This window comes from Ictalurus punctatus, chromosome 19 (genome assembly GCF_001660625.3).
Source record: "Ictalurus punctatus breed USDA103 chromosome 19, Coco_2.0, whole genome shotgun sequence".
NCBI lineage: Eukaryota > Metazoa > Chordata > Actinopteri > Siluriformes > Ictaluridae > Ictalurus > Ictalurus punctatus.
The window spans coordinates 13,239,535-13,266,800 of NC_030434.2; the positions used below are offsets into that span (position 1 = coordinate 13,239,535).

The window sequence follows — 27,266 nt, forward strand, 5'->3', positions numbered from 1 at the left end:
GGAGCAGAATAGAGTTACTGTTATCACCAATAAATACATTTATAGTTACATTTAATGTTGTGGAAATAAATTACAAGTTACTTCCTGTCAAATATATTATGTTACGTTATAGCAGCTATAAATAGTCATTCTTTCACTTTCTTTTGGACAAGTGTAGCTTGTTCTGTTACTAAGAAACTGCAAAGCACAAACTGTTCCGTCATGAAGACTTTCCTGTGGTGGAAAACGCAAAGAAACAGCTTTACCCCTGACCGTTACAAAGGGTTCGATTATATACAGTCACCATCCTAGTCCCAGTGAATTATTTGTTACTATTGAAACTATAACGAGTGCGAATGAATACATCAATATAAACCTGATGGCACTAGTGTCAGAGCCATGCTGTTTTAGAGAATCATCTGCCCAATCAGAATGGAGTACTGAGATAAGAAGCGTAAAGTGTATATTTATCAACACAGTTAAAGCAATCACTACAAACCACGTTGGTTGCATTTGACATGCGTTTTAGTCATTAATTCTCTTAGGTTCAGGTAATTAGATGCAGTTTTGCTTCTCTGGTTCTGTGGGTTATGATCTCGCTGTAGCGTGCTGCGGAGTGTGTGGGTGTGACAGTCAGACAGAGGGAGTTTTGTTTGTTGTTGGGCTGTCACCTCCACCGTTTAATATTGAATGATGCTAAACACAGTGTGACAGGTGGAGCTTAGCCGTGCTCAGGGGAGAACAGCGTTTGCAATTATAACAGCTTAACCTTCTGCCTGCCACTGCTCCAGGTTAACTCTTAGACTCTCACCGCCATTCAAAACACACAACGAACACATTTCTCCAAACGAGCAGTAGCTGAGTGGATTCGGAGGTCACCGTCTGATGCGCATCCTGGCACAGTGTCGGCAGGAAAAACACCTGATGCCACCCATCCAAATCATACAGCATTTCATCTGTGGATTGAGAAAGGTTCAGGGAATATTTTTGAAGTGCACCGGTCCCTTTTCCAGCAAAACACCCTTGCAACATGATGTGATTGTGGTGTTCGGATTAAAAGCCTCACTTTTTTTCCTCCATACATAATGCTGATTACTGTGGCCAAAAGGTTCATTTTTTGTTTCATCCTCCAAAAGGCTGTTGATCTCCTGCAAACTTCAGTCTTTTATACCAGTCTTAAAATAGGGGCTTCTTCCTCGCACCCCAGCCTTTCAGGGAATGGATATGTAGGACTCTATTGATAGTGAATGTACATTCATTGGTACCTGATGCCTCCAGCTGCTTCTCCAGTTCCATCTTTGTTGTTGTCTTGGGGTTCTGTTGAAACCATAGATCGTTCATCCCTGGGAGATCATTTTGCTTCTTTCCTGAGAGATGCGTTGTTGATGTTCTCTCAAGATTTTTATATTTGCTTGCAGTTGTTCATACAGATGCATGTGGTACCTTCTCTTGTTTGGAAATTGCTTTTAATGAGGAACTGGACTTGTGGAGGTTCACACTATTTTCTTGGATCATGGTATCAGGGGCAAAAAGGCACTGACTTCAAAGGTAGGCCATTTTCCAACCACAGACCCATTCCCAGTTAACTCTAAATTATGACATTTGACCAACAAGAAGCTTGTAAATATCACTGCATTCATTTCTGGAATCTTTCAGACTGTTTAAAGAGACAGTCAGCTTGTATGTAAACTTTGACCACTGGAATTCTGATCTGATAGATAAAAAAATCAGATTTTTTAAAATTGCCTTTGATGTGAACAAAGTAAATACCCCAAGTGACTTGCCAAAAGAAATGTATGGTAAGGTATGGAGATTGAATATCTGTAGCATTGTTGTATGTAAACCAGTGGCCTCAACTGTATATCCAAAGTTGGATCATACTCACAATATGCTAATAATTAACATCCTTTTAGCACACTTTGGGTATTTTGTCTTTACTGTTAATAGCTGTAAATTGTAATAACTTTTAATCACACTATTAGATATCTCCTAGAAGAGGACAGATTCAATTTCATTTGTTCCTACTTAAGAGATTTCTTAAGTTGTACATACGTGCAGCTGCAAATGAGAAAAATAAGCTGTTTGAGAGCAAATGATTATAGCAGTCGCTCTAAGCAGCCTCGCAGAGAAATAGTAGGCTCAGCAGGGGGAGCAAGGCAAAATCATATACTGTCAATTTTCCAAGAATTAAATTATTTGCTACTTCAAAACTGATAGCATGGTTGCTTCTTACAATTTGTTTGGCTGGAAGTAAAAAAAAAAAAATAATAATAATAAAAAAAAAATGTAGTGCTTATTTTGACTTCAAATTGCCCTGTTCTCATTTATGTCAAGTTCTTTATTATTATTCTCTGGAGCTGCATAAATATACCCGACATTCATTACTGTGCCGCGGCTGCACATAGCTGCTTTTCTCATTTCTAGTTATAGATGGAGTACAGCATTCCTGCAGATATTCATAGCTGGAATAGGCATTGACATTGTTGAAGCTCAAAATCAGTAATACTTTTGTTAAGGCAACTGTAACGTTGTTGAAGCATGTCATCTCCAGTCCACTATGAGGAGTTAACTAAACCTAGACCTTTTTATGTCACACTACTTTCTAGCTCACTCACACAGATGGATGGATATACACTTGGGTGGATGGATAGATATACACTTGGGTGGATGGATAGATATACACTTGGGTGGATATATAGATATACACTTGGGTGGATGGATAGATATACACTTGGATGGTTGGATAGATATACACTTGGGTGGATATATAGATATACACTTGGGTGGATATATAGATATACACTTGGGTGGATGTATAGATATACACTTGGGTGGATGTATAGATATACACTTGGGTGGATGTATAGATATACACTTGGGTGGATGTATAGATATACACTTGGGTAGATGGATGGATATACACTTGGGTAGATGGATGGATATACACTTGGGTAGATGGATGGATATACACTTGGGTAGATGGATGGATATACACTTGGGTAGATGGATGGATATACACTTGAGTAGATGGATGGATATACACTTGGGTGGATGTATAGATATACACTTGGGTAGATGGATGGATATACACTTGGGTAGATGGATGGATATACACTTGGGTGGATGTATAGATATACATTTGGGTAAATAGATGGATATGCACTTGGGTAGATGGATGGATATACACTTGGGTGGATGGATGGATATACACTTGGGTGGATGTATAGATATACATTTGGGTAAATAGATGGATATACACTTGGGTAGATGGATGGATATACATTTGGGTAAAGAGATGGATATGCACTTGGGTAAATAGATAGATATTCAGATATACTGCTCAGGAGAAACAAGGGACTCATGTACAACTATCACAAAATATAAAAACAGTCATTGATCATCCAGGTAACGACACAGTATTAAGGATCAAGGGTATGTAAACTTTTGAACTGGTTCATTTGTGTAAATTCAGTTATTATCTTGTCTTGTGGACTATATGTAAACATCTGCTGTGTGAAACAGCTTATTCAGGACAGTACTGAATAAAAAACATGCCATTTTAATGATCCTCTTATTATATGTTTTTGTAATTATTAGCATTTTGCAGATTCTACAAGGGGTTTGTAAATTTCTGAGCACACCCGTACACTTGGTTGGATTGGTAAATGAATAGATAGAGATTTGTGCAGTTGGTTGGTGGCTCAGTAAGAATATAAAGCTAATCCATAATGCCATAATGGAGAAGTGTGTCCTCCACTTCTGAGAATCCTCTCCTTCTTACTCATTGCTTCCTCTTGCTTCATCATTAGCTCTCCCCTCCTGCACCCTGCGCAAACACTGTTCCTTTCCTCTCTTTATCTCAAAGACGTCCAGTTGTTGCTCTTGCGTTGTTATATAAACATGTGCACCTTGACAATAGGAGATAAAGAAATTGACTGACATGAATGAAATAATGAAGAAAGATGACCGAGCCATCTGCAGGAATTTTTACCCATTCGTTTATCGCTAAAGTTTATTGCTTTGAGCTCCCCCCCAACCCCCCCACCCCCCCGAATCGAGAGTGCTCTAATAATAACCTCGCTTTCACATGCATTACATAAATGATATGTATATTAGGGACATGACATCATGGGCCAGTTCATATTCTGTTTGAGAATTTCACTCACGATGCATTGCGTATGTTCTAAATCCAAGTGAGATTATCCACTGAAGCAAGGCTGAGTATTATTTATTTATTTATTTTTATTTTTTTTGAAAGTGCGGATGTTTAGGGTGCACGTTTGGGACCATCCACAATAGCTAAAAGTCAGTCACAAGGTGCAGAAAACTTAACGCAGAAGTAGAGCCTCATGAAGAATCGGGCAGGTCCAGTGGGCAGGAAGAGCGTCAGAAGTAGAAGCGTGTCCAGATTCGGCAGTGGCATCACATCAGGTAGCAGGAGAGCATGTACTGCTCAGCAGAGAGAGAAAAAAAAAAAACACGGATAATTATGTATGCTCTTACTCTGTCCAGTGATTTAAAAAGGCATATACTGTGGGAAAGTGCCAGCAGCAGGTCGAGCTCTGATAGCATAGTAGTATTGAATATGAACTATACTTGCTGATTTGTTTGTATGGAAGATATAGTGCTAATTATCTGATAGCCTCAGGGAAGCTGTTTAGATATGAAAATGGGACGGATTTGGCCTGTAGGCTGCCGGGTAAAGAGGGCTCTCAGCTTGGGGTGGGTGCAATGGGTCCGTTCTGTTTTGTGCTGCATGTTTTATTAGTGAGAAGTAGACTTAGCTCCAGTCTGTAAACTGTCCTGGTTTGTGTTTGTAAGGTTAGTGCTCCTCCACTACACCCCCCTCCCAAATATGTCCTGTATCAGTCGCCGGATCAGACTGGGGTCTAGGGGCAGGAGTCGGAGGATCACAAACTAATTAAGGTCGTGGAGCAGCCCAGCCCCTGTAAAATTGTTTATAAACCATTAGGGGGGAAACGTGGCTCTCCCTAGTGTCCGCTGAGCAATTAGAGCCAAGGTCAGAGCAGCTATGATGTGCGTTCTCCCCGTGTAGTGCAGAAGTGCTGCTGTGGACAGAAAATGGCATTTACACTGGGCCAAACGCTCACTTTTATTAATTTCCTAAATAAATAGGTGCCTCTCGGGGCCCTTTGTCTGTGAAATGCACCTTCAGTGATATTAATGAGCCTCTTGCTTATTTAGCCTATTTCCCTCTTTCTCTCTCTTCTTCTCTCCTCCCTTCCTCCCTCTCATTCTCTGCATGCTAACTAAGAGGGAAAAGAAATGAAACCATTTACCTCATGGTGCTTGGGGGTTTGTTTCAAAGGCAGAAGTGGAACCTATAAAAGTGGCATAAACATAAATGAAAGGGAAAAAGCATGCATATCATTCATTCGGTGAAATTGCCATCTCCAAGCAAATATTGTTCTCTATTGCATTCCCATTAGTAGCCCATACTGTTCCAGACTGTGTGTTGGGAATAAAGGCTAGAGATGTAGCAGGCTATGATGTGGATTTAGTGCAATATCATGGCCCTGTGATTCTGTAGGGAAACTCTGTTTGATGGTTCTTGATCTTTTTTTGTCTTTTTTCAGTATTTAGTGCCTACACTAATTTCATGGCTCCTTTGGAAAGCTTTTTAAGTGGTCCAGACAAATTAATCGCTGACGGAGCTCGTAATTCTTCTGATAATCCGTTAAATATTTGCGCATTTATTGGAAACATTGACCTAAACCGAGCCTCAGGCTCTAACGATTTGATTTGGCCAATTGGTCTTCTGCTCTGTTGGAACAGTGTATTGACAGAGTCTGGGACTGAAGCACACATTGACACCCACTCAGCCAGTCTATTCTTCCATCTGTTACATAGTTAGCATTGATTGGCATTTGGTCCCTGACACTCGGGCACTGTCCTTGAGGACAGAAACAGCAGGCAAGCGAAGAAAAGTGTTAGGAAGCGTCAAAGTGGATGGCGTGTGATGTTTTGGCACCGGCCCTGTGGGTCCTCTTTGGGAATACAGATGAGGCACTGCACTCTGTTGCATCATTGTAGTTGGAAAGGCACACAGGACCCAACTCAAGACCAGACCTTCCTTTAGCTTCACGTTCGCTTTCTCTCTACTTTTTCCAGAATTATCTAAGCACATATATTTGCTCCAGTCCTAATGTGGCTGTGTGTTGGAGCAAAGAGCTGCTCCTGTCTCTGCCTTTCAGCTGCACACACCTTGAAAAATATACAACTCCGAGCTGATACTCTGCTGTGTTTGTGTGTGTTCTGGTAGAAACAGCGGTGCTATCTCACCCCAGTGCCCTCTTGCCAATTATATTCAATCATTGACTATTGAGAAAGCAGGGGCTACAGCAGGATAAGCCTGGCTGCAGCTTTCTGCTCTCACTCTTTTATTGACAACTGTATACCTCTGTCTCAGCTCGCTGAGCTCCTCCGTTTCTCGTCAGCCATATTCCCCCAGCGACATAAAGCCCTGTGAATTAACTCCGCTTTTCTGCTGCGCACAAACATCTCTCAGCCAAATGCTTTATTTCACAAATAAAGACATGAACATGAGTGTTAGACTCTCAAAGCCCATTAAGATATCTGAAAGCTTTCTTGATCACTAAGCCTAATAATGAATAGAAGATAGACAAGCATATGAGAGAGAAGTGGCGTCATGTTGGACGGTGACTTTGAGATGTTCTAGAGATAAGCACATGATCCTGTTTGTTCACACAGCGAATAGCTGGATTATTTTCTGATAAGAGGCTTGACTGTGAGAATGGAGTAGATGGATGAAGGGAGGGAGAGAAGAACGGCTGGACTGATGGAAAGCTATCAATAGCTAGAGTGTGAGTATAAAAGCCTGCTCTCCCAGCCGAGTCACACTGAGAGCAGTTCGCTTTGTGCACACTGCTTATCAGGGTTGTCATCACAGCTCCAAATCCTGTCAGCGTCCTTGTTATTTTTTTTTTTTTTGTATGTTCGTGTGGTACCGCTCCCTCACCTCCCTTCCCTTATCAGAATAGGGCTTTCATCCCGTCATTGTACTATTTTATTCACAGGAAAAGTCAGAGGCCTCATCTATTGATTACACATGCCATGTTTTTTGTACTTGGTCAGCTTCAGACTCTGGAGAGAAATTGGCCTTTTGGCAGAAAATGCCAAAGCGGAATCACTGAGCACATATGAACCGGCAGCTGTGAATGATGCAGCGTTTGCCTGATGTAACAGCAACAGAATGGAGTTTGCTCTAGCCTTCTAGTTGCTAGACTGGACCAAAGATGCGCAGGTGAATCTTGGTTCTGAGCCAGACATTAGAAAGACTCCCTAATACGAAGAAGCAGCTAACAGGCTGAATACAATGATCAAAATAGCATTTATGTCGCTGAGTAAGTCACCAAATTGGTGACTGTCACTTCCTGCTTGACATACAGCGTTATGCCATCAACAATATCCTGATTCAACCAAAATGTATCAAGGAGTACCTTAAAGGCCTCAGTATACTATGTGTGAAGACGTTTGGCTGGCTTCCATGGAAATTATGAAGTCATTCCATGGAAAAACTGATCTCGTTTGGAGGCAATAGTTGCCAAGTCGTGCACATGGCAGCTACGTGAACTCCCTGGTCAAACACACTGCACAACCAAGCCGGTTATTGGACTTGGCAAATGAGGCATGCCAAAGTTGATTCATTCCAAGATGGTAGACTTTGAGGAGCTGCGTCTTCTTCCTGTATTCATGGATAGTATGACACCCCCTGTGGAACCGGAGCGCTTGTATGTGTCAGCCAATTAGTAACAGCTGTGTAGAAGTGTAGGAGCTTGTAAGCTCGTGAAGGTAGATTTGTCCTTAGAGCAACCCTTGTGGAAGTTGTGTCTGCATTAACTATGCTGAGGTCTTAAGAGGACATTCTGATCTACTGCTATCAAGCTTTACAGTTTGTCTCTTGTGAATGAATCTGACAGTTTTGTTAGCTGGTAAGCTGCAGATGGTTATTTTCTCTTGTCTTATTGTACCACTGCATTGTCCGTCTTCAAGGACACTGGAGGATTATATCCAGTTTGGTTGTTTGTCTACTTGCTCCCTTAGGTCAAAGGTCCATATGCCTGAATTCGGTGGAAGCCGCACCGCAGGTGAAAATGGTCCCGTTGCTGTGAAAACCTCAAGTTGTTTATGGCTCTTTGGCTAAGATGTGCTACAGCTGAAGTACTTCATTACTGCAGAGGGCCTTTAATAATGCAAATGTAATTACCAAAGCCTCTAGGCAGGCTTAATGCATACTTAAGACTAACCTCCCTTCTCACTGCTTAACAGGTAAATGACCTGCTACTACATGGCACACAGCAGGGGAGTAAAGAAGGCTCTATTTAACAACGTTGTATCTTAAATTTAAATTTCAGTATGCCTCATTGAGGCCTGTTTGGAATTGATTTCAGTATGCCTTGTGTAGACTATACTCACCACGCACCTCTTTGTGAGACTCCTGTTTTGATTGTTGATGACAATTTGATCTGATCCCAGAGCAACAAGCATGATGCACAAATCTGTTCTGGGTATGTGAAAGGAGTGGGAAGAATGGATGGTCGGTTGTCTAGTCATTATAACAGTAATAACTTCAAGGATTAAATTGAGATTTCACATGAAATCTTTGCTTCAATGGACAAGGAACTGTGCGGTTTGTTGCAAAATTTGTTAGGCAACACGTTTTTTTAAATTATTATTGTTAATACACCATCCATCCATTTTCCATACCACTTATTCTACACAGGGTCGCGTAGGAGCCTATAGCCTATCCCAGGGAACTCGGGGCATGAGGCAGAGCCCATCGCTGGGCACAATCGCACACACATGCGATTTGGAAATGTAACTTCAAGTCTTTGGACTATGAGAGGAAACCAGAGTACTCCGAGGAAGCCCCCAAAGCACAGTGAGAAAATGGAAATTCCACACATACAGGATGGAGGCGGGAATCAAACCCCAAATCCTGGAGGTGTGAGGCAGACATGCTAACCACTAAGCCACCATGTCCTTTTATTGTTAATACTCTAATCATCAAAATCATCATGTCCAAGTGTTGAGCCTATGATCAGGAGATCGTCACTTTGAATTGTGTATTAAGCCAACTGTACAGCATAAAACGTTCATCCTGATTTTGCTGTCACATGCATAAATCATCGTAAAATAATTCCTCTGTAGGGAGTTGAGATTGGTGGGCTTAATGTTGCATGCTACCTGGCTGCCAATTTAGTGCCATTGCAAAGTTCTGGCAGTGTCATAAAATTTTAATTAAAATCTGACTGTGACTGTGCGCTGCTACAATACTTGGGTTAAGTGCACCAATAGAAGGACTGCTTAGCATGAGACAGTTACAAATACGGTAGTGGCAGTGGCGAAATACAAACGAAACATGCTAATGGACTAAAAAAAAAAAAATGTCCTTATTACCTCAAGCTTACTATGAAGAATGCCGTGACACCATTTTCTGCATGAGCTCGGATTACGCCGACTGATGATGTAGTAATTTTCTTTACTCAGAGGTTTATTGTTAGAGGACCTTCATTGTATATTGAGTGTTTAGAATTCAGCCAGGGTTTTATTGGGATCACTAAAGGTCGCACAGTGTGATAAGTTTACATTTACATTACATTTATGCCATTTGGCAGACACACTTATCCAAAGCGACTTACATTTATTTCATTTAAACATCTGAGCAGTTCAGTGTTAAGGGCCTCGCTCAAGGGCCCAACTGTGGTAGTTTTTTGGCGGTGCTGGGGTTTGAACTCACGACCTTCTGACCAACACCTTAACCATTGAGCTACCACTTTTAGCGACAAGTACAAGGCCACACAGTCTAAGACTGGCTTTATTCAGCTGTGGCCAGGATCACAGTGATGCAGGCTCTTTTAGCTCATGTATACCGAGCAGAGCAGAAGTGCCTTCAGGTGCAGGAGTTATGGAAGACACAGGGTTACACACGTCTCTGAGGAAGCACATGTTCGTCCTTGCTAAAATCTGTCATACAGTATAGACAGTTCAGGTAGAGGGTTGGAATTCACAACCCCTAAATAAGTAGAAAACCACCTGCTACCACCAAAATTAAAATATTACTACCCTGCCTGCCTATTGTGCAGTTGTTGTTTTTTTTTAAAGAGCCACACCTAATGTTGCGCTTGTATGTTGTAATGCACCAGGCTGTTCGTCTCCATTAAAATTCACCGGCATTTTAAAACATCAAACGCATTCATCCTACCAGCATGCTCCCTCTACTTTAACAGAGAGAGGATCCTGCAGAGATAGATTATCCAGGCTTTGGGCGTTAATGTTCACTGAGCCGCGAGTGATCTCCAGGGTCATCTCTCCAGCTGAAGAGTAGGTTCTGGCCTGCAAAAGTAGGCCAGGCACAAACTGTTCCATCTGTTTTTCCGTATTTAGGGTTGCTCCGCCAGCCCTCTTTTGAGGTCACGGAGAATAGGAAAAGAGCGTTGAAGAGACGGGGGGAAAAAAACCCATCAGAGCTGGAATCACTTTAAGTGTTGGGATGCAGCTCCTTGTGTATTCATCCAAGGCACGTCTGGAGAGCAGTGGCTGCACAGCCTGAAGGACAGCCGCAATTGTTTATCGGTTAATGACTTCTCTCCCCTTGTGGGACGTTTGCCGCCTTAGCTGCTCCCAGGCCACATTAAAGCTTCCTCACTCTCTGAAGCCTCATCAAAGATGGACACACACACACTTAACACTTAGACACACTCAATATCTGTCTGCCCTTGTGAGTCAGAGCAGCAAGGGCTGCTTCTTTGTCAAGCCGGACCGCGAACACCTGTTGGAATTGCTGGGTTAGATTTGTGCAGAGATATAAGGAGTTTCCCGAACAGTTACTGCTTGACATTTAATCTTCTTGGGGGGGAAAAAACGACACTAAGGTCATTAAATTACCAATGCTTGGATTACCTTGGGCAGCACGGTGGCGCAGATGAAGTGTTCCAAGACTGCCGATCTCACCCCTTGATTGATTACGATGGTAGTTGGGTTTTTTTCTGCAGCAGCAAATTTGGGCCGAATATCGGGCCAGATATAAGCCGTCTTTGCTCAGTAGTACTTCTTATTTGTGTGCGGATAAGCGAGTTCTCACCATTTCGCTCAAGACCTGCCCACATGCACACACCTCACTCTTGCACCCAATCTTCTCCAGCAGTCGTGTAATTGCTGTGAATGATGGGTCTTCAGCCGCTATTGTTTATCAATATCCCCGTCTAGCACTTTGAGCACAGTATTCATCTTCCTTAACCCTCTGCATGCGGTTGTCCGCCGGTCACTTTCGGAGGCAGCGGTAAAATGCTGCTAGGTCAACAGCTAGCTGTTATGGAAATTGGCAAGGGGGGAGATGGAGGTGTGGGGAAGGATTCCTAAGTGGATGTCTGGTCATGAGGGCCGGCGGCACACGCCGAAATGAATGTGGTAATTATGCTGCACTGTGGGCCACAGGACCATGATGAATATTATCACTTAATTATGGGGCTCACTATTCCCAGCACGCAGCTACATTCACTATGGCCGTCCTGCTTTGTGTGTGTGTGTGTGTGTGTGTGTGTGTGTGTGTGTGTGTGTGTGTGTGTGTGTGTGTGTGTGTGTGTGTGTGTGTGTGTGTGTGTGTGTGGTATGGGCAGTTATGTGCTTGGTATGCAGAAATTGACTATACCTACAGGCCATTGTGTTGGTGTGTCTCTGTGAGAGTATGTTAACTGTGTTCTTGATGGTCGTTTTCCCGCGGTTGTCATTATGTTGTAAAAATCCCCGAGGCGCAAAGACATTATGTAAGCATCACTAATGGATTCTGTTTTATGCGATCAATGACTTTTAATTGCAGCGATATAAAATGTATTGTAAACGAGCTCTCCACAGGCACATGTCAATCACGACATCTTCATACCTCAGTATGGAAAAACAAACAAAACATGTAAAACAATGGAATAATGATCTGTTAGTTAGAGCCGTGCCTGAGACGTATTTTTTTTTTCTTCTCTCTTTTTCATCTTCAGGACAACTACACTTTTGCCCAGCCGGGGATCCAGAGGAAAGTGAAGGCCCTGGAGGAACTGGTGAGCCGGATCGATGGTAGGTACTGCGAGTCTCTCTGTGCGTCTTTGTGTCTGCTGTTGTCCTCTACCTTCTACTCATCTTTATCAACCATGTATTGTTGTTTATGCAAAACAAAACCATCCTTATTCTCAAGGTCACTTTACAGGTAGAAAAAATAGTGTGAAATAACCCATGGTCCAATTACAGGCTCAGTTGCTCAGCAATGATAGTACTGTTAGGTAAGGAGGGGCTTCGTGCTTATGTACAGTAATAATAATAATAATAATAATAAGAAGAAGAAGAAGAAGAACCAGAACTAGAAGCACAGTAGCTGTGTCCCATTTCTTTGGTCAAAGAAATGGTGTCGTGCGACACTATCAGGAACACAGCAACATTCAAACAAATGCTGTGGGCGGCAAAGCGACAGGAGCAGAGCGTCAACCATTCTCAACCCCAAGAAAGCATCCTGTACGTGCCCAAAACAAGCACACGTCCTCCTGTCTCCGTAGCTATATTTATATTTTGTGGAAAAGTACACGAGCAGGCGATCAAACGCCTTTGGTTTCTGGTCAGAATTTTTATTTTTATTTTCGTTTGTTACATAGCCTGTGGATATAAAATAACAACGCAGCCCTGGTTGACTAAGCGCTAACTGTGCTTGCTGTCGCTATAGTTACCACACGAGACGGTGTATGAAAAACTGTGCTGAGCAGAAATTCTGACTTTTCTTAAGGGAAGCAGAGAGGGAGAGAGAGACAGGTAGAGCGGAGAGAGATATGCCTGCTGTGTCTAAAGCCCTTAAAGCTGTGTGCAGAACGCGCTGTCTAGAATATACTTTGCAGTCAAGCAACCAACAGTCCCAAGTGAATAAAGCAGTGCAGCGACGACCGAAAGGCACAATGTGTATATGTTTACTGACAAATAAATCTGACTTGGACAGTAATTCATCCTATGCATTTGAGTAATCTTAAGTACAGGAATGGGAAACGGGGAAAACTCTTGTTGTCATTAATTTTTCTAAATAAACTCCTGGATATTTTTTTTTTTTTTTTTAAATGGGGCAAGCCCAAAATGGAAAAATATGAAGCTTTTAATGGAAACAGGGAAATTCACTTATGTAGTCTTAAATAAAAAAAAATTAAGAAATAAATAAAAAGCTGTCCACAACATTTATTTAAAGAAAACCAAACGTTTAAACAAATCAAAGGGAAAAGCTATGGCATGCTAAGTTCTTTATTTATTTGTTTAATTCTTGTTAATTTTCTGACCAGTGATTTGTTGTTAAGATCATTAAAAGCTTAATATTCTGCCATTTTGGGTTTCACCCATTTATTTTATTTTTATTTTTTTTGCCCAGGAGTCTGTGGTATTTACTTCTCTAGGGCGGGACTTCCCTATCTGCTTATGTTGCATAGGGAAGATATCAGATTAACAGTGTGTATGCATTGAATAATTCTTGAAGTCTGATAATGCTTTTCATTTAAAAAGATATATTGTCGCGTCATACTGTGCTGTCCACAACAAACTGGCAGCTCCAAAAAGAATTATTTTAAAAAAGTAATAAGACGCATTACGTTTCCCAGTGCTTCCTGTCATTCTGCTGACTACATATAAGTTGTCTAGCCTAACTCTCAGGTTTAAGGTCTCTTTTTTTTTTCCCTTTTCCTCTCCACATTACTTGCCCTCGCTCCTTCAGCCTGAGTGTCAGACTCAATCAGTGCTGCAGTGGTTTGGCCTTTGCAGAGAGCACCGCTGCCCCGCTGGGGAAAAGCCGAAGTCACTGGAGCATAAGCCCCGCTCATTACTTTCTATTAGATGGCCATAATCAGAATTGAATGGCCACTTCTCAGAGACAGACCCTGCTCCTGCGCTTCAGCACCCGGGCCTGTCTGCTCAGCCTGCATCGAGTTCACTGATGCTTTTCATTTTGGGAGAAAATAAAACAGTTTTGAATGCTTTCCCCCATTCTCGCTTTGTTGGCGCTATTTCTCTTTGCATGTGTACGTATAAGAGAGTGAGCATTTTCCTCAGTTTTTTTTTGGAGTGGTGTGATTTCCTTTCTGCGCCTTTTTTTTTAACACAGAAAAGAAGTTCTGTTTGTGTGTGCTGTATTCATTCCAAAATTACCCTGTTTATCAGTGAGAGAATTTCTTTGGCGTTCAGAAATGCTTGGCTGCAAAAGCAGAAGATTCTCGAGCAGGAAGTAACCCTGTTACCGGCTGAACAGATCTTTGGTTTGGGAATGGTTAGCATTTTATTTATTTATTTTTTTTCCAATGAGTAATTATCTTAAAATTACTATTGAGCACATTCACAAGAAACAAGGATGAAAAATCAGACGTAAGGGGTTAAAAATGGGTGAAGGTCATGTTTGTTTGTTTTTGACCTGCTCTTACTTTGCTTCCAACGTTAAATACTTGTTTGCTCTCACCCTTTATTCAGTTTTTTCTTCTTTTTTTTTCCGAGCCAATTCAGACTTGTCAGCCTCGACTCAGAGGCCCTGTATAGCACTGTATAATTAGGCTAGTTTAAGGCCATGTACATCTTACACCAGTCTGATGTGTTACTTAGAGCACACAGGCCTTTATCAACTGCTACACATAAGTATGTTCCTCAATTTAATACATACATGCAACTTTTCTTTTAGTGAAATATAAAACATAATCTTTACGCAGCCTATGCACAATAACTGGAACGTTGCTCCTACACGACTTGTATTGTTACAGCACTAATTCTTCAATAGCATTAATGGGAATTATTATTAGTAATAACAATAAGTCATTTAAAAAGTAACACGTATTGTTTTGAAACTTAATTCTGGCATCATATGTAACCTAACAGCTGTTACGTATAAATCAACAGCTGTTCATTTATACGCTCGAATAGTAGTGTAATGTCGCTAGTGTACCTCTTGTGTAATTATACCATGGTTGCTGTTGGTTTCAGTCTCGAACAGATATAAGCTGTGTCCAAAATCGCGTACTGTGACAGTAGGTACTGCGTTAAATTCAGAATCTACTGCTCGGCCGTTGATGCAGTATGTACTGATCAGTATATGTGTGTAATAAGAATACAATCCGGACGTTTTCACGTGACCTATGATGTCATAATAACTGCAAAAACCTACAGCTCTTGTTTTATACCTTCAACAAGTTAACAATTTACTCAGGTGTTGTTAAGCAAGTACGGTTTAACCGACAAGAAACTAGGAACAATGTTTAATACCTATAGCACTTACACTTAAAAAGAGAAGACACGCTGCCTTCCACCATTTTTGATTCTAACAGCTCTACCACGCCAGTCCCGTTGCATTATGGGATAGTTTAGTGTCCATTTGTTTCCTTGCTGCAGAATCTTGGCAGAAGCAATAGGTCATCCAGGAATTTCTCTCATACCGTTTTATGAATACTGAGAATTCGGACAAACTACTAGGGTAGTAGGGATATTGGACGCAGCCATTACTTTGTTTTACAGTCACGTAAAACAAAGGGATCCTCTCTACATGCTGTGTTGTAATTCAGCTTATGAGAGGTTTACCACACTTGCTTGGTTTAGTCTGGGGACATGGTTTGTTGAAACTGGATGCTTTATGTGATGTGCCAGCATTGCTGGTGTTAAACCATGAAACGCCATTGTAAATGTCCAGCTGCTGGACTGCGCGAGGTCATTCATCCAGGACAGGAGTCACTTTTCATGTAAATCTTTCCCAGTCTGGTCCTAGCTTACTGACAGTCTTGTGAAACATAATGTGTTACAACGTGTCAAGTAAAACACAATGCTGCATGCTGTTATAGGAAAATAATCGAAGACCCAGCGGTGTGAGTGAGCAGCCAGACTGAAACAGAGCTGCTGGTATCATCCATGTAATTATATATTTTACTATAAGTTTTCTTCCTCTTAAGCCACAGCAATTTCCAGCTATTCAAATGTATAATTTATTGTTAAACGACGCATCATATTTTTAAACTCGTTTTATACTTACATTTATTGTTATGGAACGTCCGCACGATAAGTGACTCCCTGTTATCGCTGTATATGAGCTCTGAACAGTCATTTCCTCACCAGGCTTCTTCGAGGGCAGTGTTGAAGTTCACTCGTCAGCACTCCCTTTATTTTCCTCATCTTTTCCTTTAGCCACGTTATTTGATCTCCTCTAATCAAATCTAATTTGACTGAGTCAAATTGGGTGGGGATTTCTGGTCCTCATCGGATAATCATTCCACTTGATTCAGTCCTGCGAGTCGGAGAACTGTGGTACCTTACATATCGACTATGTTCACTCACTCCAGAGAGAATTCCAGCAGGTCTGGCTTGTGTTGTCCTGCACAGAGTAAGATTCTTTCCTTGTCGCTCCTGCTTTCCTGCAGAGCTGTAGACATTCAGAGAGAAGTTAATGGAGTGAGGTCAAAAGGCACTTATCCTTGTAGTTGTGCCTGTAAGCATTTGCTCCTCTGTCTCCCTCCAGCTCTCCTTCCCTTCATCCCATCATACATCCGTCCATTCTCGCCCAAGGCACTATCCTGCACTTTGTGTGGTGCCTCTGCAGCACAAAGCACACTTTGTCTAGGTCGAGACTGAGTGTCTGTTTCTCAGCGGAATCCTTCTTTTGGCTTTTGGACTTTTAATAAGCCCAGTGGATGGATTAGTCGCTCATTATTTCCAAATTGCTCCATTGTGTAACGGCAGCCACTTTAATCAGGCTTCACATCTCACTCTGTGCTGTCGTAAAGTTCGGTGGAAATCAATCAAGCAGTCATGTTTTTCCTTTTTCCCCCCTCAACTTCAAACTTTTTCACAAAGGGATGGTCTCTAGTGGGGGTAGATGCACTGGTTCCACCAGCTCTAATGAAGCAGGGGCTAACAGCCTGAGGCTTTCTGAACTCGTTGAGGCCCTGAGTCTCTGATTACGGTCAGTGCTCGAAGCCCTTCATGTGCAAGCACACTTGGTTCAGACATCCACATCCATCACCATATGCCTGTGTTCTGTCAGGTGAAGGTGGAGCATGTTGGTCGAGCCCGACATGGCAACCATGGCCCATGGGAACCTGTGGGATGTCACAAACGTCAACACAAGGGTCCATAATATCCCCTTTCCTGCCTTGCAACTCTTTCCTTCAGTATGTTCCACCTCTCTCACTGAACACTAACACACACAGCTGTTCAGCCACAGATGCATGGTTCACATGCTGACGCCACACTTTCTAATGGCCCTGCACCTGCCTCTGAGTGAAAGGAAATGCAGTCAGGTGTTTTGGTGCAGTAAAATGAAAACCTAACCGACTTCCCAGACTCTTGTTGCACCACATTTGGGACCATCCAATTCCCAACTTTATGCTGATGAAGAAGTTAGGTCAATTGAAGCCATTGGGAAATGTTGAAATAAGCATGTCATCAGTATTCTTGTTCATCTTCCTCCTCCTCTGCTCTAAGTAGCTCGGAAATGAACCCCTCCCTACGCCACCTAGATCGCTATGGTGTCATCATTGGTGCATTATTACATTGTTCTCTTTTCTAACGGTATATCTAACTGCATATCAGGACACTTAAGCTGTGCAATTATGCACAGTCGATTTCTTGTGTACACTGCGTGCAGGTTTTGTCTGAGAGGTGCTTGAACAGAATTTATATTACAAAATGGCAGTGATTACTATGCACGTAAATTGCATCCATTTGCGCACTACTTCTACATCTTGAGAGCAGTTTCTGCTTTTTTTTTTATGAATCATTTTCCAGCTATCAGACTTTTGCCTTGATTGTGGTAAAACTGAGCTTACTTTCCAAGCAAGAGCAACAAAAAGAAAAAAAAGCATTCTGAAAAAGAGAAATTTATAGACTTGTTTTCCAGTCATGGACTACACTTGGAATATATGAAAATGTTCTGGAAATATAAGTGGTTTCTAAACCACTGAGATTACTTGATTTTATTTATTTTTATTTATTTTTAAATATATAAATTTCTGTTAGGTTATTTGGTGCATTTCCTGGTCCGAACTCAGGTTGTGGTTTAAACCACAGGAAATGTAACCGCTCGACTTGCTTCTACCAGTGACTAAGCCTTTTAACATTGTTCCAGTGATACTGACAGATGAGTCATTCCAGGAAGACCTTCTGTTAACATTGCACTGCTAGAAAATGTCCCGAGGAAGAGAATAAAAGCCTAAAAACAGTGAAAAATCCTGAAAAGTGCAGCAAAGCATCACAGTTCATTTAATATTCACTTTTCAGATCTCACTGCTCCTCTGACATTTCTCTTTTTATTGTGATTAGCATTGAAGCTACTGTGACCGAGGGCATAGCAGGCCAAGTGTAATGCACACAAAAGCAGCTGATTAGAAGTCTGTTTCTGTAGTCCCTGTCAGAGTTGGTACGGCCTCTGCGAGTCATGCTCGGAAGGAATTTGAGGCCGTGTTTGAAATTCCGACCCCTCCGGGGTTAAAGATTCACTCCGCTGTGCCCTCCACCAGTTGGGTCTGTTTGCTCAGAGCACTGTTTCCAGAGAGGTCATCTGCTCTTCTGTAGCTCTTTCCCCTGCTGAGATTGCTTTAACAGAGCGCCTGGTGTACAATGGAGGCATTGTGCAGATTTCCAACACCCACTGAATTATACATTGAGAGAGGATTGGCAGGAGCAGGCCATTTGTGGTGTGAAAGGTAGACTTTGAAGTGCGTGTATGATTCCCCCCCCTCTGTTAAGGATATGTATATTTATAGAATAGATACATAGAGCAGAGCTTGCCTGCATTTTAGGGTGATTAAATGTCTGCCTGAGACTAGAGTACAACATTTATATCCCTCCCTTTCAGGTGTTTGGCACCCTGAAAGTCTCCATACATAGGGGAAATTGACACTTGTTCGCAAAATGTCTCTCAAAAAAAATGTTTCATACTTAGTTTATATTATATATATATTTTCTGATAGCCTTTAAGAATGACAAAAGAAGAACGTAGTCAGTATGTTTACATGGTGTCACAATCTCCCCTGCAGATGGTGCTGCGGCGCGCGACGTGCACAGAGAGACGGAGGGCGTGCGCGTGCACGAACCAGAGCGAGCACATGCTCGTGGATTAAGTAGGAACTATGGGAACGTTGTTTACAATGGACACGTGCGGTTGTTTTGGTTTCTGTTCGTTTCCTCCTTGTTTATTCACTGGTTGGTTTTCGAGGGTGTGTATTAATTGTTTCAGCTGTTTACGTTCAGGTTTGATTATGTGTGTTACTTAAGCCCATCGCGTTGCTGCGCACTTCACACAGTATTAAATATATAGACGCCAAGTATATGTGAGCTACCTGGATGCAAGCGGTCGTGTTCTCATGCCATGTGTTTGTTCCATGCTTTGAACCTAGTCTCAAGTTTAGTACCTCGATTATAGCTTTTCCAGTTTAGACCGCAATCCCTGTTTGTTTAGTTCTGGTTGTAAATAAAGACGTTCATCTGCAATTGCTTCCGCATTGAGTCTCGATTCATAACACATGGACCACAATAAGCTGATATTAAGACGATACTCTGATTAAGAAACTAGCATGTAAACAGCGATTACTGATGACCTTAATCCGACTAAAGTCATACTCGAAGTAAACACAAATCGAATTAAGATGTGGAGTATTCCTGTTTTAGTCACATTATCGACGTGTATTACAGACATGTACACACCTTTAATCACACTATTAACGTCGTGTGAGAATTTTCACGCGTTTTGCGACAGGACACAATCACACACGGCAGTGCTCAACCATTTGACGGCGAACAGGAGAGCACGCCTGCGTCCCAAACCGCGTACTTACCTACTGTATAGTAGGCGAAATACATGTACATAGTAGGTGAAATACATGTACTTCGCTAAGTACGCGGTTTGGGACGCAGCCCACGGCTTTAAGCAGTCGTGTATTTGCACGTACAGCATAACAAATAATCGAGTGCATTTGAAGCGTCCGAGTGCATTTGACGGCGAACAGGAGAGCACGCCTGCGTCCCAAACCGCGTACTTACCTACTGTATAGTAGGCGAAATACATGTACATAGTAGGTGAAATACATGTACTTCGCTAAGTACGCGGTTTGGGACGCAGCCCACGGCTTTAAGCAGTCGTGTATTTGCACGTACAGCATAACAAATAATCGAGTGCATTTGAAGCGTCCGTAAAATCAAAAATGAAACACCCAAAACTGTATACGGTACCATAATTCACAAGTACTATGATTAATAATTAAAAAAAAATGCATTATTTAACAAATAAAAAAATATAATCAACAATTTGGTGAAGCTTGAAGGAGTTTAACATTTATGGAAGGAGTCTTTAGTGGCGTCACTTTGTCACAGAGGTAGGTAATGCAGTTCTTTAGGTTTTAAACCCAGGGGTGAGTTTTTGGAACAGGGGATTTTTGCATTTTGCAGTTTCTTGGTCACATGACAAGCTGCATTTTTTTTCCCATATTATTGTCAGCGAAGGAAAAAAGAGGTCGTGAGGGAATGAGGGTTTGTAGCTGCTGTAATGTAAGAGATAACAGAAACTTGTTTCATGGAAAATGAAACTGTAAACAGTTAAATATACAATGCAATACAATACAATCCCCTGCTGTACTTCATATCAGGCTGCGAATCAGCGAGCCGTCATTGATCGTTTTCCTATTCCAGAACATCCTCAAGTGTTTTATTGCTTATATAACACCATGCACTTGTCAAAATACTGAACTAAAAGTGAACAGCGGCTTCTGCCATGTATTATATTATTATAAATTTGTCGTATAAATGTCCCCTAAATTTTCATATTCTGTACAGTGTGCACTGGAGGACGTTCTGTATTTTTAGACTTAAAGGGAAGAGCTGCTTTATTTTTTTATTTATTTTTTTATTCCTTAGCTGATGGATTGCTTGTATTTTAGTATAGATGGCTGTCTCTTAGGGGAACCATAAGGCAGATGGCTTTCTGGGCGCTCACTGTGTACTACTAAGCTTATCGCTATTGTGCATCACCACAGGCAGACTCATCAGGTTTTGCACAGTGTGCGTTTTGCAAGTACCATTCTGAGACTCTATACATCATCGCTTAAAACGAGGAGCCAGTGGAATCTGTCAGGGGTTTCTGCTACATGGCGTCATTATATCAAGACAATAAAACGCAAATATCCATAGATGCACTTTGCAAGAAAAGGCAGTGGAGCTGGAACGAGCCTTCCGTGCACTGTGTGAAAAATGTATCTGGTGCAGATTTAGTCTCTCATCTCGTGTGAGTGATCGGCGTCAATCTGTTGTAAATATATATGACCCCTCGCTGGGATGTTTCCTGATAAACATTTTCTCTCCTGTCTTCATCACGACCCCCCCACCCCCCCACCCACACACACACACACACACACACGTGTGAAGCTGGAAAAGGCTGATGGTGAGATCGCACCAGATCACCCGTTCAAACTGCCGTATTGATTTTTCCTCACCAGTGCGCCATTTTAATCCGACTGCCAATTTCCTTCCGGTGACTCAATCTTAGGTTTTAATGAACTGCCTGCTCCTCAAAAGCGCCTGGAGTTCTTTCATAAGCCTTTCAAACTTTAGCTGTTGTATCAAAAGTGAAGTTTCCATTTCTTCCCTCGCCGCCTGCGTTTTAATAAAATGTAGGTGTGAGTTCCCCTCTGCAGACTGCCATAGCTCTGATCCAATTTGAACTGTCTTAACATATAGATCTCTGCTAGTGGAACAGACTAGAATAGTCCCTGAATGCATGACTTTTTTGTTAACATGCGACGTTGCCGTTTTTATTATTCTAATGCTGCTACATTGGTTCAAATGGACTACTAAACCTGAACTTAGCAATCATAAAGACTGAAATAGTCGCTACTTTAGCTGTATAGATACACTCACCATCCACTTTAATAGGGACACTGGTGCACCTGCTCATTTATGCAGGTATCCAATCAGACAATCAGGTGGCAGCAGCACAATGCATAAAATCCTACAGGTACAGGTCAAGTTCAGTTAATATTCACATAAACATCAGACTGGGGGGAAGTGGGACTTTAACTGAAGCATGGTTGTTGGTGCCAGAAGAGCTGGTTTGAGTATTTCAGAAACTGCCGATCTCCTGGGATTCTCTCTCACACACACACAACAGTCTCTAGAGTTTATACAGAATGGTGTGGAAAAAAAATCATCCTGTGTGCGCAGGGTCTGCAGTCTGAAACACCTTGTTGATGAGAGAGATCATAGGAGAATGACCAGACTGGACTGAGCTGACAGGAAGTCTGTAATAACTCAAATAATCACTCTGTATAACCGTGTTGAGCAGAAAAGCATCTCGGAACACACAAAACATCGAACCCTGAGGTGGATGAGCTACAACAGGAGACCACATCTGGTTCCACTCCTCTCAGTAGGGAACAAGAATCTGAGGCTGACAAACTGGACAGCTGAAGACTGGAAATAAGACCAGGTGATTTTGTTGTTCTTCTGAACTTCAACTGTCCAGTTTGGATTCTTCTGCTCACCACGGTCGTAAAGAGTGATTATTTGAGTTACTATATCCTTCCTGGCAGCTCAAACCAACCTGGCCATTTTCCTCTGCACTCTCTTATCAACAAGGCGTTTCCACCCACAGAACTGTCACTCACTCTGTTTTTTGTTTTTCGCTCCATTCTGTGTAAACACTAGAGACGTGTGTGTGTGTGTGTGTGTGTGTGTGTGTGTGTGTGTGTGTGTGTGTGTGTGTGTGTGTGTGTGAATCCCCGGAGATCAGTAGCTTCTGAAATGCTCAAACCAGCCCATCTGGCACCAACCACCATGCCACAGTTAAAGTCACGGAGATTGCAGTTTTTTAAAAGAATAACTCGCACATTTCTGGGATGTCATTCCTGGGTTACGGATATGAATTTTTTAAACTCAAAATGGTTGTGTCCTTTTAGAAAGCAACCCAGAGCCCATAACTAAGATAGACATTTTATATACACATAGCAGATTGTCAGTGTTATGGATGCGACATCAGATGGACAAAGGTTGTTACAGTTTATTATAAATTTTCAGTTTATTCCTTTGAAATATAAATCACTTCAGATGTCATGGTGAGCATGATGAAAGAGACCAACATGAACTAGCAAAGAAGTTTACACTGACTACGTTTACATGGACAGCAGTAATCTAATTATTGTCCTTATTCTGGATAAGACAATATTGTGATTAATGTGTTTATATGAGTCGCTTTTAGAATATTCCTTTATTTATTTATTTATTTATTTATTTATTTATTTATTTATTTTTTACGTGTGAACATAGATCGATTAACAGCACACGTCATTACATCCCCGCGCCACGCCGTCTGACGTTCCCTCCAGAATTTCACGCATCGACATTCAGTTCGTCTTCCTTATGGTGCCGTATACAGTTTTGGGTGTTTTTATTTTTAATTTTACGAATGAGTGCAGTTAATTATTTGTCATGCTGTACGTGCAAATAGACGACGGCTTGAAGCCGTGGGCTGCGTCTCAAACCACGTACTTACCTACTATATAGTAGCCGAGATGCTTGTATTTCTCCTACTATACAGTAGGTAAGTACGCGGTTTGGGACGCAGCCGTGCTCTCTTGTTTGCCGTCAAATGGTTGAGCACTGCCGTGTGTGATCGTGTCCTGTCGCAAAACGCGTGAAAATTCCCCCACGATGTTAATAGTGTGATTAAGGTGTGTACGTGTCTGTAATATACTTCCATAATGCGACTAAAACAGGAATACTCCACGTCTTAATTCAATTTGTGTTTACTTCGAGTATGACTTTAATCGGATTAAGGTCATCAATAATCGCTGTTTACATGCTAGTTTCTTAATCAGAGTATCGTCTTAATCGGGTTAATATCGGATTATTGTTGTCCGTGTAAATGTACTCTCTGCATATATATATTACAAAGGAAAATGAAAGTTCTTCACAGAATATAGAAATGCCATGCTTGTTCAGTGAACTATTTTGTAAACAACTGAACAGGAAATAAGAATAAATTAAGTTATACATGTTTATTAAAGTTATAGTGTTTTCCCCTTTTTTAGGTATAGATCTGGACTGAAAACCATGCACTGGGTCGCTGTTGCTGTTATATTATATCTGTTCCTCTTAGATTCTCATTAGCACAATATCTCAAGAACGTGTGTTTGAATGTTTTATATAGAGTTATTATTTAAACTGATTAGATTTTTAAATGAATCCAAACAGAATCTTCAATAGCTTCCTTCCTGATTGAAGTGTATTTCAACAGTAGTTCAAGCACACAAATTACCAGCAACAAGAACTAGACTTTGGCATCAAATTCTGCGTATTGTTGTCGTTGTTGTTGTTGTTGTTGTTGTTGTTGTTGTTAATTAGTTATTTGTAATTAATCCTCTTGTTTGGCATTTCATGTTTTCAGATGGAGCGTGATCAGTAACTTTTTTTCTCTTTTTTTTTTTTCTCCTTTCTTTCTTTTTTTCTTTTGACTATTTTCGATGGCCAGAATTTCATCGCAGTGATCATGTGAAGGATCTCTGGAGGAATATTCAGGATTTTGGCATGAATATATTTAGGCCTTGAACCTACTGACAGATTACCGATACTCTCAGCTGCGTGGGTTGCTGTGACTGTGTGAAGCAGCAGTTTATAAGTTTGGCCTCTCGCTTATGAGTGAAGTCTCTGGAACGCAGCAAATGGGAGCTGGAGAGCTCAGCTGGATATGACCTTCATGGACCAGCAGCGTGATTATTAAGACAAAAGATGTAGGGAGCGAGAGTTCAATGATGTTGCATTAAATGGCACGTCACTTCATCCTTGTTTATTCTTGACTAAAGGGTAGAATGGATTGGCTTGCGTAGTTTAAGTGGTAGCACATTAAACATCATAATCACACTCTTAAACTTCCTCTTCTACATTCCTCTTCCTGGCACACAGCCCTAACCCAGCATCCTCTGCCTCTCTGCCTTTAAAGTGAGTTTGCCTCTGCCTTGTGCCTCTCCTCCCAGCAGGCACCATCTCTGACAGCACAGCCAGACCCACTCTAGCTGGCGAGTAGAGCACAATCAATGTCCACGCTCCCTGCTCCTGATAAGCTGCAGATTCATTGCTCTTCAGCAGCCCCTGTCATCTTTCAGCACCTTTAACTGTAGGGCGGGCGTGGAAATGAAAACGTAGCTCCAATTAAAATCAACACATCGGGGATAGCACACCACCGGATAAATAAGGACGATGAATCAAACAAGGCGGTCACCTTCAGCATGGTGAGGACAGCAGACGACAAAGTCACTTCTCTCCTTCTGGGGAACTTTTAATTTTTTTATTTCGGTTTTTATAAACGGTGAGGCCAGGCTTCTTTGAACACAATTATCTGCTGAATCATTCAGACATCTCACGTTTATGCTTCAGCTTTGTGCTCACAGCGAGACATAAATGTTCCTGACAGCAGGCAGTAAACGTTTGTAAGATTTTCCCACATTGTTCTCTGCAGTGTGCTTACCTTGCCAGAATTTTGTGTAGGTGTAAATTAAGCTGGTCACTTATTACACTGCTCCACTGAACGCCGCCGCTCGCCATGGCTCAGCAATTAATGCACACTCAGGGCTATCTGTATCCGCTGTTACCATCACTTACATCCGTGGAGCTTATCGCCGGAGACTTCACACATGAGCAGGGACTTACCAGTCAAAATCCAAATAAACTATTTTGAAACCATGCATATCAGATCAGATGTTAATAGTGTGTGTGTGTGTGTGTGTGTGTGTGTCCTATAGAGAACTAGTACGCATGAGATACAGCAGTGGATAAATGTGAAGAGTCTTTCGTTTTTAGTGGAAATAAACAGAAGGACACTAGAATAATGGCGGCTGTGTTTTGGAGCAGGTGTAAAGTGCGTCAGTGTGAACGAGTATGAATTTACTGAACTGTACTCTACTGCCCGTCCGTGGTGCAGGATAAACTCCGCCTCCACTCTGACCCCGACCCGGATACAGCGCGTACTGAACAGGGATGAGTAAATATGTCTTTCTTTTCCTTCCTTCTTCTTTCTCTCTCTCTCCCTCCTTCCTTTTTTCCTTCCTTCCTTCCTTCTTTCTTTCTTTCTTTCGCTCTCTCTCTCCCTCCATCCTTCTCTCCTTCCTTCCTTCCTTCCTTCCTTCTTTCTTTCTCTCTCCCTCCCTCCCTCCCTCCTTCTCTCCTTCCTTCCTTCCTTCCTTCCTTCTTTCTTTCTTTCTTTCTCTCTCCCTCCCTCCTTCTCTCCTTCCTTTTTTCCTTCCTTCTTTCTTTCTTTCTTTCTTTCTTTCTGTCTCCCTCCATCCTTCTCTCCTTCCTTTTTTCCTTCCTTCCTTCTTTCTTTCTTTCTCTCTCCCTCCCTCCCACCCTCGTTCCTCCTTTCCTTCCATCCATCTTTCTTTCTTTCTTTCTTTCTTTCTCTCTTTCTCTTCTTCCTTCCTTCCTTTTTTTCCTTCCTTCCATCCATCCATCTTTCTTTCTTTCTCTCCTTCCTTCCTTTTTTTCTTCCATCTTTCTTTTTCTTTCTCTCTCTCTCTTTCTCTCCTTCCTTCCTTCCTTTTTTCCTTCCATCCTTCTTTCTTTTTCTTTCTTTCTTTCTTTCTTTCTTTCTTTCTTTCTCTCTCTCTCTCTTGCTCTCTCTTTTTCTCTCTCTCTTTCTTTCACTCTCTCTCGCCCCTTCCTTCCTTTTTTACTTTGTCCCTTTTTCTTTCTTTCTTTCTGTCTCCCTCCCTCCTTCTCTCCTTCCTTTTTTCCTTCCTTCTTTCTTTCTTTCTGTCTCCCTCCCTCCCGCCCTCGTTCCTCCTTTCCTTCCATCCATCTTTCTTTTTCTTTCTTTCTCTCCTTCCTTCCTTTTTTTCTTCCATCTTTCTTTCTTTCTTTCTTTCTCTCTCACTCTCTCTCTTTCTCTCCTTCCTTCCTTCCTTTTTTCCTTCCATCCTTCTTTCTTTCTTTCTTTCTTTCTCTCTCTCTCACCCCTTCCTTCCTTTTTTACTTTGTTCCTTTTTCTTTCTTTCTTTCTTTCTTTCTTTCTTTCTTTCTTTCTTTCTTTCTTTCTCTCTCTCTCGCTCTCTCTTTTTCTCTCTCTCTTTCTTTCTCTCTCTCTCGCCCCTTCCTTCCTTTTTTACTTTGTCCCTTTTTCTTTCTTTCTTTCCTTCTCACTCCCACCCTTCTTTCCTTCCATGCTTCCTTCGTTCTTCCCTCCCTCCCTCCCTCCCTCAGGTTTAACATTTCTCATGCTATCGGCGGTT

At 41.7% G+C, this 27,266-nt stretch overlaps 1 protein-coding gene across 5 annotated transcripts in view; it reads left to right on the forward strand.

Annotated features, from left to right (window-relative positions):
• tbc1d22a (TBC1 domain family, member 22a) overlaps nucleotides 1-27,266 on the forward strand; it is a 183,046-nt gene that overhangs the window by 97,386 nt on the left and 58,394 nt on the right. For 4 of the 5 annotated variants that reach the window (XM_017494425.3, XM_017494427.3, XM_017494426.3 and 1 more), the window contains one exon: nucleotides 12,012-12,087. In XM_017494425.3, the coding sequence (XP_017349914.1) occupies nucleotides 12,012-12,087 (76 nt within the window). Of the gene's footprint in view, nucleotides 1-12,011; nucleotides 12,088-13,747; nucleotides 18,014-27,266 lie in introns of those variants that run through there. The other variant, XM_053688052.1, reaches the window with a different exon arrangement.